This window comes from Aspergillus eucalypticola (genome assembly GCF_003184535.1).
Source record: "Aspergillus eucalypticola CBS 122712 chromosome Unknown BO83scaffold_16, whole genome shotgun sequence".
In the NCBI taxonomy this organism is placed as follows: domain Eukaryota; kingdom Fungi; phylum Ascomycota; class Eurotiomycetes; order Eurotiales; family Aspergillaceae; genus Aspergillus; species Aspergillus eucalypticola.
In genome coordinates, this window is record NW_020290290.1 from 616,239 (window position 1) to 630,292 (window position 14,054).

Genomic DNA, 14,054 nt, shown 5'->3' on the forward strand with positions numbered 1-14,054 from the left:
CAAGACTTACCAAAGAGGCAGCGGGAGCGCCCCTGTCCTTGTCCGTGGAAGCGAAATGATCATCCTGATCGGCTCAGTTGCAGCGAAGAGCTTTCACCTTTCTTCTAGGGTTCGGATCATGGGAATCCAAACCAACACGACTGCGTATTGACTAATATCAGATAAGGTAGGATTAAAATAAAGGCAACAACCAAGGCTGATCCCAGATCCTCGGTCCGTGCGCAAGGAGCGTAGCATACTTCAAGCCAGCTATGCTTTAACTGGATGGCGCTGACTCGGATCTCCGCTAGACGTTGTGAAGGCAGTGTTTATTGCCTATGGGGTAGTTAAGGAACAATAATGCCATCGCGTAGATGTCATGACTCGTTCGATAAGAGGCTTTCAGGCCTCGACCTGTGTAACCACCATCAAAGAGACACGCATTGAATTCGACCTGCAGACATTCCGTGACGACCGATCGTCGACAAAATTCATTATATAGATAAAGGCGGACGGCCCAAACCGCGCACCCAGTGACAGGTCATAAGCCCGGTCTGGAGTGCGGTAGCGATAGGCTAACCACCCTACATGCACAGTCCCTCTGCTGCCGAGGATGCTGACCCCGGAGAGACCCCTGGCCCTTATTGGGAACTACGCCAGGGGTCTCCCCAGGCTTGTTCTCATGACCCTGATCCTGCAGAGTGGCCTCAATCAGGCAGCATAGTTGCTCCATTCGATGAGCACCTCACAGAGGAAATTGTTATTCCCGAGTCTCTTCTAGCTGCCGCATCACTCAGGCAGCTATGGAATCAGGCGTCCCTGCAACCCTGGTCCCCACAGCCGATTGCTTCAAACCCAGCGGAGGAGGTGTCTGTCATCAAGCGAAGAAAACCTGGCGCCAGCTATCCGGCCACTGGAGTAAATCCAGGCGATGCCCGACGGCGACAAACGAGTCACTCGGGGGCTTTGGAGGAGGGCAGAGGGACAATATACCCGCTTCTAGAGGACCAGGTGGTAGTGGAAACGCCGTATGGACCCCAGGGAGTGCATCCAGCGGAGCTCGAAGGTTGCATCCCTAATTCCGCAGCTCCTGACGGCGCAGGAGTAGTTCGGGCTGTGAGCGAACAGCCTTCCATTAGACCGGACCCCCCTCCTGCCATCGAAATGAGAAGTTTCAGTCAACCCGCGAAAGCTTTTCGCCAGTCTTTGCGCAGTGTGGTGGGTCGAGCCCGCGATAGCAGCTTGGGAACCCTCTACAACCGGGCGACTTTGGTGAACATTAAGCACGAACGCAGATACTGGGTCCAGTTGGTGATCGAATATGGCACATACACGGTCTATGTCGCATTCGTGTATTTCGTGCTGGTGGGGATGCCTTTGTGGAAAGGTGCTATCTACTGGCTGTACTGGTTGATGCGCCACAAGTTCATCTTACAGGGAGGCTGGGCCATTGTCATCAGCCTGGCAGTCTTGTAGGTTTCTGCCCATCCGAAGCCATGAAGAGACGTCGCTTATCTTTTCGTGCTCGCATCTTCCTAGTTACTCGTTCACGCCACTTCTCGCTACCTTTGAGAACGACGCTCCGGATCACGAGTTCTATGAGAGCCGCCGCATCAGCCCGACAGCCCCCGATACTGCGTTGCTCATTCCCTGCTACAGAGCGGCGTCGGTTTTAGGCCGGACCCTCGAGGCAGCCGTGAAGATCTTCCCTCCATCACACATATTCGTGATCGCCAATGGAGATGCCCTGACACCAATTGACCATACTGAGGAGGTTTGTCGCCCCTATGGAGTTAATCACATTTGGAGCCCAGTCGGATCGAAGATCATCGCCTTATTCGTTGGATGTTACGCTGCTAAGAAATTTCGCTATGTTCTTCTTATCGACGACGACTGCATCTTGCCGCCTACCTTCCCCGTCGTAGTGTCCCGGCTTAGCGACACTGTCCGCTGTATCGGCTACACGATCAAGGCTGTTGCTGCGGACTCCTCTCCAGGGACATACTGCCAGCAAGCGCAGGATCTGGAGTACAAGCTGGCGGGGCTGCAGCGCACCTTTGCTGGACGCATCGGCAGCGCTACATTTCCTCATGGGGCCATTTCTCTTTGGGAACGCTCATTTCTCCGAGACACCCTTCAGGATCATCCCGGATTCTCCATCAGCGAAGACTGGTTCCTTGGCAATAGCTGTCGACGGCTCGGCGGAAGAATCCAGATGTGCAGCTCTGTGTTTGTGGAAACCCACGCACCCCCTTCGTTTCTCTTCGCTCCCGGGAAAAGACGGGGTGGATTTGGGGAGATGACCGTTTTCAAGCAGCGATTCATGCGGTGGAACTTCTTTCTTGTCAACGGCCTGCGGTACAATGTAACTTACCTCGTGAAATCGTGGAAGTTGGGAGTTTACGAAATCGGCACGAAACTATTCGTACTGCAGGAGGTATGTCCACCCTCTCTTCCCCTGAACTCCTCTCAAGGAGTTCTGAGATCAACGATGAGACCTGACGTGCATCAGTTGTATGAGACTGTCCTTGCTATTCTAGCCCCGTTCGTCCTCCCAGTATCCCTCGTCGTCCGCCCAAAGTTTTGCATTTCTCTCATCATGGCTACATTCGCGCTGTACCTACTGAACGCCATTGTCTTCAACGAGATTCACCTGCGATTGAAGCAGGAGCGGATCAGCTTGAAAATTATCCTGTTTTACTATGTAAGATGAGCCTCCCAATGAAATATTGCGGGTCTGATTCGAGATTAATCTGAAAACGCAGATGCCATACAAGATCATGATCGCCATTATCAACGTCGGAAGCAATTACTGGTCACTGTACAAATATGCCCGGTACTTTGCCAAGCGACGGCCCAAGCTCACGGAAGACCACAAAGCGGTTGGACTGGTACTGAAACTGGAAGAGAGTGCGCAGAACCGTGGCCCTGGTTCCACTGGGCTGGGACGCAACATGACGGTGCGCTCCGTTGGCGTGCGACGGAGCAACCGAATAAGCAATGGGTCGGGCTTAGCTGCGCTTCGCAACCGGTGGTCGCTACAAAGTCACACTGAAGAGCCGGAGGTAACGGATGTTGTAATTGAGCCCTACACATAAGCTTCACGCGGAAGCAACCTAATGTACTACTGTGGATAGAACATTGAACCCTCTTTCTAGGTTCGCAACGCCTTCGATGCACTAGTCTCTTAGCACTGCGATGCCTTGCATCCTTTCGTTAACCCTAATCTTAAATTTCAACACCCCACCGCTATTGAACTATCTTCAGCACGAGAGCGCCGCCGTGGCGATGGCTGTGGCTACTTCTGTTGAAGCCTTGCCAATGTGTAGATACATCGATCTGAATAGATTGAAGCTGGGAACAGAACCATTGGATTGTATACTCCTACTTAAGATGGGCGTCCCGTACTTTTGTCAGGACGTGTTGTGAACATTCTTCCTTGTACTACATGATCGACTATTCATTCATCAACATACGCATCGCACAAATTTCGGCTTGACAAGTTCTTGCTCCTTTATTCCCCGAGCATACCTCTGTGGAAAATACCCCCCGACCATAGTGGATGTCTGAATCAAAGGGAATGTCATTTATAATGAACCAATGAGGCCCTCAATGTTTTACCGTTGTTTAAAGTTTGCATATGGCATATCTGTATCCCCTTGTGAAGGAGGGGGTGGCTTTTCTCATTTTTTGACACGTTGCACCCTAACATTCCTGCACAGCCCACGTCCTAATTAGGTCTACGATCATCCCTCGCAAATATTTCCGAATCAGAGTTTTTCTCTCGCCTCTTTACCTTTTTTCTCTTTTTCTTTCCCCCTTTTTTTTTTCCTGAGCTAATAGGATTTTAGACATGAGTCGTGATGATGCATGATTTGGGTGAAGCTGGTGTGTGTGTGGCTATGCTTGTATGTATGTGGTTATCTTGGGACTGTAGGGATGGTGTTGATCGGTGGATTTGATAGCTAACTAGCCGGCTAGAGACTTGACCTTTCTACCTTCATTGTGTCATGTGCGAGAGTCTTTTATCATTTGCATGTTGGTTAATTTCTTGATGAGTTGCTTACCCTCGGCTTTTGATCTTCTTGGAGACATGGCACTGTATGATATATATACCATGTATCTCTAGCAGTGGCTTGATCGCGATCAATAATGCTAGTCCATTTCTATACTGGCTCTTGGATGGACTTGCAATGTGCTCCTCCCTTCTGAGGAATAGCGATAGCGGCAACAAACGGCGGGCGCATGGATGACCTTCTGGGACGAGGGTCTCTCAAATCGGTTATACTGTTCTCACAACACTTCGCCTTGCTACCCTGTTAAGCTAATCTTTAGTATATCGTTCTGGACACTTTTAGGCGCGAAGGCCATGACAGTGTACACCAGAAGAGGAACAGCAGGTGGGGTACATGCAGATGCAGTATTTGTTGTTCAATCATGTCATCGGATATGCTCCGAGAGAGCTGCTGCTGTGCAACTCAATTGACCGCAAGGGATGATATCTCTTTGTCTGGTTCGCATCGACCGCCTCTACCCCGCACGACCCCCAACAACAGGTCAATCCCCCTCAGTATCATGCAGCAGAAGTCACCATTGACCACTCAACAGCTGCAGGAATACGAATGCATCGAGCTCGTGTCGGCCGACAATGTCTGTCCCTCGATACGAGGGCCCAGGAGTCATCGGTATATCAGGTTGATCCCTCTCCTCTTAGCTGCGAGCTATACTCTCCCTAGAGTTCGTCACCATCATGCGTCTTCTCAACAAGGTTGCTCTCATCACTGGCTCGTCCTCGGGTATCGGACGGGCCATCGCCTTGCGTTATGCTCGGGAAGGAGCCAAGGTTGCCTGTGCGGACATCACTCCGACTGCACGCTCGCCGGTGCCGAATGAACTGGACATTACTACCCACGATGCGATCAGTCAAAAGGGAGGACAAGCCTTCTTCCTCCAAACTGATGCGGGAGATGCATCGCAGATGGAAAATGCTGTGCTGAAGACGGCACAGCAGTTTGGTCGGTTAGATATGTACGTGTGTGACATGACACCAGGATTCAATTTCATGGAAACTGACGACTTGGCATTCTATGTGTAGTATGGTCAATAATGCAGGAGTCTCTCTGGAATCCCGTACCCCAGCTCGCATTCATGAAACCACCAATGAACTGTTCGATACCACCATGCGGATTAACACTCGCTCGGTCTTTCTGGGTAGCAAGTATGCCATCACGCAGATGTTGAAGCAGGATCCGCATCCATCGGGCGATCGGGGATGGATCATCAACTTGTCATCCATTCTTGGGATCGTGGCAGCGACAGAGAATCGTAGGTTGAATTGATGCACATAGCACAATATCGATGATGATGATGATGATGATGCTAAGCTGTGATAGCATCTTACTGTGCCTCCAAAGGGGCTGTGAGTAATCTCACGCGTCAGGTGGCATTGGATTATGCGCGCGATCGCATCCATGCGAATGCTATTTGTCCGGGTTGTAAGTATCGTCATTAGTTTTCAAGGCTCCGTTCTAGGGTTAGTCATGAGTGATGACTGACAAGGCATGTAGATACCCGGACAGCCATCTACCAAGAGACGACGGAGTATATGCATGCTGCGGAGGACTTGATCCGACGACATCCCTTTAATGGGCCTGGGTTGCCGGATGACATTGCGCGGGTGGCCGTGACGCTGGCGAGTGAGGATGCCAACTGGATGACGGGAGCTGTGATTCCTGTTGATGGAGGGTATACGGCGCGGTGAGGCTGCAGTGGATACATGCCGTTTAGGTAGAGACTAGCCAAAGCGAACATGTGATGTCACTGAATACTTTGAGCCGTCAGACAGTACTTTTAGTAGTAGTAGTAGTAGTAGTATTTTTTAAGGTATATGTCACATAATGAGAATAAGTATTGGATTAGTCTCTGACATGTAGGAGAACTAATGTAAGATAATACGGCCCGTAGGAAAAAAGATAATAATAAAGTTTGTAAAGATGAGGGGCAAGCCTGAAGATAGTCTCCCTTATCATGGAGATATATATTAACCCAGAGTACAGGCTCTAGATGGACAAAAAGAGAAAGATTATTCTGTCATAGATAGGATTATAAGAATAATAGACTACAGATCTGCAATCCGCTAAATCCAAGTTTACTGAAGAGTTAGTGCTCAATTCAGTACCACCAGAGGTGCTTTTCTATCGTTGCACCACCACCTCCAAGACAGTATTACTACTAGTATGTGTGGAGAACAATATGTGCATATGGCGGCGTTCGGCCGCAGCTACGATGCCAATTGAAACAAGCACATTGCCAATGAAACGCTGCGGAGCATATACTTTGTGAACTATGAAATCTAATTGGAGAATACTATCCCAAGCTACTTTTAACTTTAAGCTCTTCTAGAAAGCATCGCCGATAGAGATGGTGTGCTGTTCTTCGGACCCAAACACGCCGGTACCTGCCTGATACGCAGCCTACCAATACGCGGCACATTTCCTAGGCACCCGGATAACTCGGTTCTCCGTCATCGTTGAAACAGACGCTAACCCGCAAGCAATATCCGGAGAAGCGAGCAGGTAGTGGGTGGCAAGGCAGATGGCCTGCAGCGGGTGGAGCATTGCCGCGGGGATTTCGCTTTCAATGCAGACCGAGATGCAAGAAGGAAAGCAATGTCCATCAATCAGAAGCGAGCGATTAGCTGACGAGCAAACGATGAGCTAATGATCAGTAATTTGTGGCAGTCATGAACAGGCCGAAAAAGCGATAAGTGGCAAGCAGATGTAACAATGCTTTCTAGAAGCACAATCGGAATCCCACCGAGCCGACCAGGGCCATGGTCACCGCACCAATCAGCGTCCAGCGGAGACGCGGCTATCGTCGGGGCGCGGCAGGGGTGGGCGGGGCGGGAGCCTTTCTGTTACTTAATTTTAACCTCTCTTTTGCCTCATTGGCTCGACCAGCTAAAAATACACTAAAAGAAACTGCTGGCCTGTGGGGCAGGAACACCAGGATCTTCCCTTTTTCTTTATTTCGATACTGGCTAACTAACTATGCTGCTAATAAGGAAAATTGTATGAGGAAAAAAAAAGCTAGATGCAGATGCAATTAGCGGGTGGGCACGGCCCTCGGCCTCTCAACGGACAAGCCACGCCCGCGCTCCCCCCCGATGTAGTAACCGCGACTCAACGTGGCAGGGTATCTACCTATCTTTCTATCTTCTGGTTCTTCCTTCCTTCTTTCCTTCCTTCTCTCATCTGGCCTTTCGTCTTCCTCCGTGTTCAACCTCGACCTTTGTGTGGCCGGCAGCTCATCCTGCAGAGGCTCAACCAGCGGAGGACCAGATCGTCATCGACCCACCCGTGAGAATTTTTTAGTATCAGTTTCACGTTCATCGGCACTTTAGCTGCTGCTGCTACTGCTGCTGCCACTTGCGTCTATCTGCAACTAGACACAGCTCCCATTTCTAGTCACGATGCGTTTGGACGGCGTTGCCCCTCCGCCCGATGCGGTTGAGCCCAAGAGTCAGCGGGAGAAGGATGAGGACGTGGAGGACCTCAAGGCGATTGATGGTGCGCCCGAGGTGGATGCATTTGGCGATGAAGCTAATGCGGAGGTCAAGTACAAGACCTTGAAGTGGTGGTAAGTACTTCTGTCGCGCGTGATGATGGACGACAAGCTAATGGTGCTAGGCAATGCGGAATGTGTATGTGACCAGGACGATAACTTAAGATTGCAAGATACTAACCAGCCTAGTCATGATTGCTGAATCCGTGTCGCTCGGTGTCCTGTCCCTTCCGGCTACTATGACAGCCCTGGGTCTTGTTCCGTAAGTCGGCGCCTCGATGCTCCTGCACTGCGACTAACCGGTGCAGCTCTCTCATTCTCATCATCGGTCTTGGTATCCTCGCCCTTTACACTGGTTATGTTATTGGTCAATTCCGTGAACGTCACCCATACATCCACAACCTTGCCGATGCGGGAGAGATCCTCATGGGCAGCTTTGGCCGGGAGTTGTTCGGTCTGGGCCAGATTCTCTTCTCCATCTTCATCATGGGTAGCCACATTGTCACCTTCACTGTCATGATGAACACCATTACCGATCACGGTACCTGCTCCATTGTGTTCAGTATCGTCGCGTTCGTCATCTGTCTGGTTCTCTCGCTGCCCCGCACCATCAAGAACTTGACCTACATCTCCACTGCCTGTAGGTTTCCGTTTCCCATCTATGCAGGACGACGCTAATGGATTAGCCTTCCTGAGTATCTTTTCTGCGGTTATGATCACCATGATCGGTGTCGGTGTGCAGTACAAGGGCGGACAAAACATCAGCATCACTACCGAGACCAACCTGTATACGGCATTCAGTGGTGTGACCCAGATCATGTTTGCTTACTGCGCCCACGTCGCCTTCTTCGGTCTGATCGCCGAGATGGAGGAACCCAAGGACTTCCCCAAGGCGCTGTGCCTGCTGCAGGGCTTCGAAATTTCTCTCTACGTCACCGCCGCCATCGTCATCTACTACTATGTGGGTAACGGAGTTGACTCGCCGGCTCTCGGATCGGCTGGTCCTGTCTTGAAGAAGGTGGCCTACGGCATGGCCATTCCTACTGTGAGTCTACCCCCTTTCGGTGTTCGAGGATTTGTTCTGATGTGTGTAGATTATTGGTGCTGGTGTGGTCAACGGACATGTTGGTCTCAAGTACATCTATGTGCGCATCTTCCGCAAGTCGGGACGTATGCACAAGAACGACTGGGTCTCGGTGGGATCCTGGATCGGTATTGGCGTGACCTGCTGGGTGATTGCTTGGATCATCGGCGAGGGTATCCCCTCTTTCAGCAACCTGGTCAGTCTGATTAGTTCGCTGTTTGCCAGTTGGTTCAGTTTCGGTCTGCCGGGTGTCTACTGGTTGCACATGAACTACGGCCAGTGGTGGTCGAGCCCGAAGAAGTGTGCTCTCACTATCATCAACATGCTCATCTTTGCCATTGGTGCCGCTATGGTAAGTATTATCTTCTTCTTTGTTCTGCGTGAACGCATGCTAATTGTGTAGTGCGGTCTTGGTCTGTACGCGTCCGGCAAGGCGATCCACGACGACTCTTCCCGGTCCAGCTTTTCGTGCGCCAACAATGCATAGACTACTTGGAAAAAAACTTGGATGACTAGACGACTAATGGGAGGCGATTTAATGTATATAAAAGCACAATCCATAGAATCCGTATAATTTCGTGCTGAGCACGACAATCAATGTGCATACTGATCACAATGCCTGCTTATATATCCGAGAGAGCAGATATAACTCGTGCCATAGACCTGTTCGTCTATCTGCCAATGATTTGAGAACAGAAGACAAATTCCATCTAATAGTCCGATCAGACAATACTCTCAGATGAAGACAAAGTCACATGGTGGATACTGAGCTACGGCCCTCACCACACGGGAAGGTGCAACAACTTGCCCGTTACACACTGGCTATGTCTCGGGGATGCATTTATTGTTTGAGTTGTGCTAGTTAGCTCACGTTATGCAAGACCATGGTTAGTCTGATCAAATAAATCCAATTGTCGAGGGTAAGATCTGGTCTGTGGATGGGGACTGCGGCTGACGTTGCATGTGAAAATGCGGCTGAGGTGGACCGATGATCTGGTGATGATGCGGACAGACAATTCATCGAATTCTGATTGAGATTCAGAGATTGCAGATCGTGCTATACAGAGGAATGGATAGTGCATGTATATGACTCCAATGAACATCGTATTTCGCCCGCTGCTGCTTGGCCCTCTATCCAAGAAAGGGGGTAGTGGTTTATCCGGCATGTTGTTAGGGTTGGTCCACACCATTGATCCTAGACCGACGATGGCAGGATAGTGAGCCTTCGCCACAGACTCAGCTCGGCTAGTCGGAGTATATAAAACGCGTTAGTATATAAAACGCGTTCTGGAGATAAGCTGCAGATAAATTACTGCTGTGTAAGTCTACATGCGCCGTGATAGGATGATCTCGTATTGACGATCACTCGGATGGGCCGGCGATGGCAAATCATCCCAGCATCACCTCGGCCCAATCATGGCGTCGCCCCGGTGCATGCACATCACCACGCTGCCCATACTACGGAGTATGTGGCCAGGCCGATGGTGATTCTATTGTTGGAAATAATGAATTAACAACGGAGAAGTAATCCCGATCAGTAGAAAGGGAAAGGAAACTGCTGTGAGTGCAGTCTGCCGGCTTTCATTTCCGTTGTGAAGGCAACAATGAGATGGCCCGTGAAGCTACATGATCCACTTTCTTGCATGACAGCCCCGGGCTTAATCAAATTAGTCCAATATTTATTATTCCTTCCTTCTATCCCCTGCCCCAATTTCTTTCTATCTATCTTCTACTTGAACTACGCCATGGCTACCATCTCCCTATCGCCCTTTCCCGACGTGGAGATCCCCTCCATCGACCTCTGGTCGTTTCTCTTCGAGCGTTCAGATCGGCCGTATCCACTCTCCCATCGTACGTTCTCCACTATCGCATCATGCCAGATATCAACAATCCTAATCCCATACAGCCCTCTTCGTCGATCCCCTCACCAACCGCAGCCTCTCCTTCCAACAAATCCGCCAACGCGCCCTCCAATTCGGCCACCACCTCCAATCCAAATGGTCCTGGCAACCGGGCGACGTGCTCGTCGTCTTCGCCCCGAATGCCATTGACCTGCCCCCGCTGATCTGGGGTACCCTGGCCATCGGCGGCGTCGTCTGCCCGGTCAATCCCAGCTATCGCGCCGAAGAACTGCGCCATCCGCTGATCGATGCAGCCGCCAAAGCCATCGTCACTACCACCGCGCAAGCCCCAATCGTATACGAAGCCATTGACCGTGCCGGCCTCTCCCGCGACCGTATCATCCTTCTCGATCAACTAGATTCACTATGGGCGACTATCAAAGACACAGACTGCGTCGCACCGCATCGTCCCCCGATCCAGAACCCCGAAAAAGACCTCTCCTTCCTCGTCTACTCCTCCGGAACGACCGGCCTACCTAAGGGCGTGATGCTCTCGCACCGCAATATGGTCGCCAACATGGTGCAAAGTGCCGTTGCCGAGCAGGGCCAGCTGGTCTGGAACCAAGATCGCATTCTGGGCATTCTGCCGTTTTTTCATATTTACGGTATGCCCCCTCCGCAGCCAACCCCTTCCCACTTCCGCCACTATACTAATTTCATGGGTGTGATATAGGAATCGGCTTCCTCCTCAACTACACCATCTACACCGGCGTACCCATGTACGTCCTCCCGCGCTTCCAATTCCCCTCGTTCTGCGATACCATCCAGCGCCATCGCATCACGTACGCCTACGTCGTGCCCCCCGTTATTCTGGAGCTGGTCTCCAACGCTGCCACTAAGAACTACGACCTTTCCTCCTTGCGCATGGTGGTATCTGCTGCGGCACCACTTGCTGTGGATTTAATCCACGCTGCGAAGCAGAAGTTGGGTCTTGTTGTTCGTCAGGCATATGGGATGAGCGAGTGTGCGCCTGCTATTCATTTTCAGGTACATTCTCTCCCTTTCCCCAAATCTCCCCCTTTGACATCGTAAACCACAATGCTAACAAAAGATAGACCTGGTCCGAAGCCCACACCCACCCCGGCTCTGTCGGCCGACTCATCCCCAACATGACAGCCAAATACCATCCCATTCACGACGAAGATAACAAAGAGAAAGAACTCTGGGTGAAGGGCCCCAACGTCTTCCTCGGGTATTTGAACAACCCCACCGCGAATAAGGAATCCTTCTCCGAAGACGGATATTACAAGACTGGGGATGTGGGGTACGAGGATGAAGCAGGGAACTTCTATATCACCGATCGCGTTAAGGAGTTGATCAAGTATAATGGGTTCCAGGTCGCGCCGGCCGAGTTGGAGGGGATTGTTCTGGGGCATCCGGCTGTGAAGGATGTGGGGGTTGTTGGGGTGAAGAGTGGGTTAGCGGGGAGTGAGTTGCCGAGGGCTTATGTTGTGGTTAAGGGGGATGTTGTTGGGAAGGGGGGTGAGGGGTTGGAGAGGGAGATCGTGGAGTTCGTGGAAAAGAGGGTTATTGGGTATAAGAGGTTGAGGGGGGGTGTAAGGTTTGTGGAGAGTATTCCGAGGAATCCGTCCGGGAAGATATTGAGGAGGGAGTTGAAGAAATTGGAGAGGGAGGCGAAGTTGTGATTATATTTACTGTATATGTATTATGGAGGGGTTGTATATGGAGTGTTAATGCATGTACATTCAATTGTAGTATCCCAGGATTGAGCTGCTAGAGGTACATAAGTAGTATACACACATCCCATGACTACTCACACATTGAATAACTTCAGTCCCTCCTCCACCATCTCTCTCCACCCCCTCACCTTCCCCTCCTTTTCCTCCCCCGCCCCCTTCACACCCACCTCCACAATAGCCCTAACATGATTCACCACCCTCTGCATCCCCTCCTGCCTCTCACTCAACTTCATCCTTTCCAACACCCACCCCTGCCCCCTACTCTTACACACATCCTCAAACACCCCCTCCAACCGATCCCTCTCGGCCTTATCCTCTACCCCATACCGATAATTCCACAGGAACGCCCGCACCGGATTCCACCGCGGCGCCGGCACCACGCTTGCAAACTCCCAGTCCAGGATGCCGGTGATGGGACAATCGGGAGACGATGGATCGCATATGATGTTTGCGAAGTGGAGGTCTTTGTGGGCTAACACATAAGGTACATCATTCAACCTGTCATCAGACCCAATAACCGGGATGAACTGCTCCAACCGAGTGATTAAATCCCTGTGTGTGGATAGTGATGGATGAATGGATATAGCACGGATATACCGCTCCACACACGCAATGTTATACTCTGTGTAACTCGCATACCCATCACTCTTGAACGGATTCAGCGTTTCCAGCGTTTCACCCATTCCAGCCCAATATGTCTCCACATCCTGCGTCTGCCAATACGTCTCCTCAATAGGCGGACCCCTCACTATCTCATCCCCATCATCACCACAATGGGCTGCTAACTGCAGTCCACCCACATACCCCGCCTCCCAGGGCTTCCCATGCAACTCCGCCACAAACCCCGCCACCTGCTCCACCAACCTCCTCTTCCTCCCCTCATCAAGACCCTCATACACCTCCGCAACAGACACGCCCGGCACCCGCTCCAACAAGGTAAATTCATACCCGAGGGGATTGTCTCGACTCGCCGAGTAGGCAATCACCGCGGGAACGGGGATGGAAGTGTTCCGTCGCACCCAGGTCATTACACCCACTTCGTTGAGGGTCTTTATCCGGGGGATTTGGGTCCCCGAGATGCGCAGCACCAGGGTGATGCTCCCGTCGGAGGGGTCTGCGCGGGCGCGGATTGGGGGCGTGGCGGATGCGGCGGCGGAGGGGGCGTAGTGGATGAGGTAGATTGTGTGGAAGGCGGCGGAGACGGCGAGGGGGGTTATTGTTGTTGGTGGGGGGAGGGAGAGGGTGGTGAGGAGGGTGAGTATGCTGGTTGAGGAGAGGGGGGGTGGGAGGTTCGATGTCGTCATTGTTGGTGGTGGTTGTGTTGGTGTTGTGGCTGTCGTGGTCATGGGCTAGAGTGGGTGGGAGCGGTTCGTTGGGAGTATGTAGGCCATGATGATTGAGGCTGTCATTGCGGTTTATATAGCGACAGCTGTCTTGAGGGTATTTTGACCATCATCTTGATGGATGGATGGATATTGTTGCATGACTCATGGTGAATCATGTACCATCATCCAGCTAGCTGGTAAAGGCTGCGCGAAGGATGAAGCTAGTGTGTAGAGCACACATGGTGATAGGTAGGCCGACGGTGTTCCTGGATAGCTTATCGTGTGGCGCCGCAATGGACTGATAAGCTTCGGGAGATGATGATATCCCTGGCTTGGTTGATGAGGTGAGGTTTGGTTCAGGGGCCGCTATCGGAGACACGTGAGGAGTTAGTGCCTGAGGCAGGAACATTGCAACACCACAGGGGCCGTGAACAGTTGCTGGAGATGGATCTTGATATGACCATATTCTGTTCTGTCATGAATTATGTATTTACATGATGAA

General features: G+C 51.4%; 5 protein-coding genes across 5 annotated transcripts; 4 read left to right on the forward strand and 1 right to left on the reverse strand.

The window, feature by feature from the left end:
• Nucleotides 1-567: 567 nt before the first annotated feature.
• On the forward strand, nucleotides 568-3,077 carry BO83DRAFT_363321 (glycosyltransferase family 2 protein; the record flags this gene model as incomplete). Its single annotated transcript, XM_025529566.1, has 4 exons — nucleotides 568-1,451; nucleotides 1,519-2,416; nucleotides 2,492-2,683; nucleotides 2,745-3,077. 4 exons carry the CDS (start codon nucleotides 568-570, stop codon nucleotides 3,075-3,077), a joined length of 2,307 nt encoding a protein of 768 aa, XP_025387066.1.
• A 1,476-nt stretch (nucleotides 3,078-4,553) lies between these two features.
• Nucleotides 4,554-5,772, forward strand: BO83DRAFT_379474 (SDR family NAD(P)-dependent oxidoreductase). Its single transcript, XM_025531514.1, has 4 exons — nucleotides 4,554-5,007; nucleotides 5,075-5,304; nucleotides 5,373-5,474; nucleotides 5,547-5,772. Exons 1-4 carry the CDS (start codon nucleotides 4,730-4,732, stop codon nucleotides 5,738-5,740), a joined length of 804 nt encoding a protein of 267 aa, XP_025387067.1. The 5' UTR covers nucleotides 4,554-4,729; the 3' UTR covers nucleotides 5,741-5,772.
• A 1,467-nt stretch (nucleotides 5,773-7,239) lies between these two features.
• Nucleotides 7,240-9,238, forward strand: BO83DRAFT_379475 (putative amino acid transporter). The gene is made up of 7 exons (XM_025531515.1): nucleotides 7,240-7,617; nucleotides 7,668-7,681; nucleotides 7,732-7,804; nucleotides 7,851-8,182; nucleotides 8,229-8,587; nucleotides 8,637-8,978; nucleotides 9,030-9,238. The coding sequence occupies exons 1-7, from the start codon at nucleotides 7,451-7,453 to the stop codon at nucleotides 9,111-9,113; spliced, it is 1,371 nt and encodes a 456-aa protein (XP_025387068.1). The 5' UTR covers nucleotides 7,240-7,450; the 3' UTR covers nucleotides 9,114-9,238.
• Nucleotides 9,239-10,371: 1,133 nt separating this feature from the next.
• BO83DRAFT_315290 (luciferase) lies at nucleotides 10,372-12,173 on the forward strand (the record flags this gene model as incomplete). The annotated part of the gene is made up of 4 exons (XM_025527617.1): nucleotides 10,372-10,477; nucleotides 10,533-11,132; nucleotides 11,201-11,514; nucleotides 11,583-12,173. 4 exons carry the CDS (start codon nucleotides 10,372-10,374, stop codon nucleotides 12,171-12,173), a joined length of 1,611 nt encoding a protein of 536 aa, XP_025387069.1.
• Nucleotides 12,174-12,301: 128 nt separating this feature from the next.
• On the reverse strand, nucleotides 12,302-13,531 carry BO83DRAFT_399864 (phosphotransferase family protein; the record flags this gene model as incomplete). The annotated part of the gene is made up of 1 exon (XM_025533358.1): nucleotides 12,302-13,531. One exon carries the CDS (start codon nucleotides 13,529-13,531, stop codon nucleotides 12,302-12,304), a length of 1,230 nt encoding a protein of 409 aa, XP_025387070.1.
• Nucleotides 13,532-14,054: the final 523 nt, after the last annotated feature.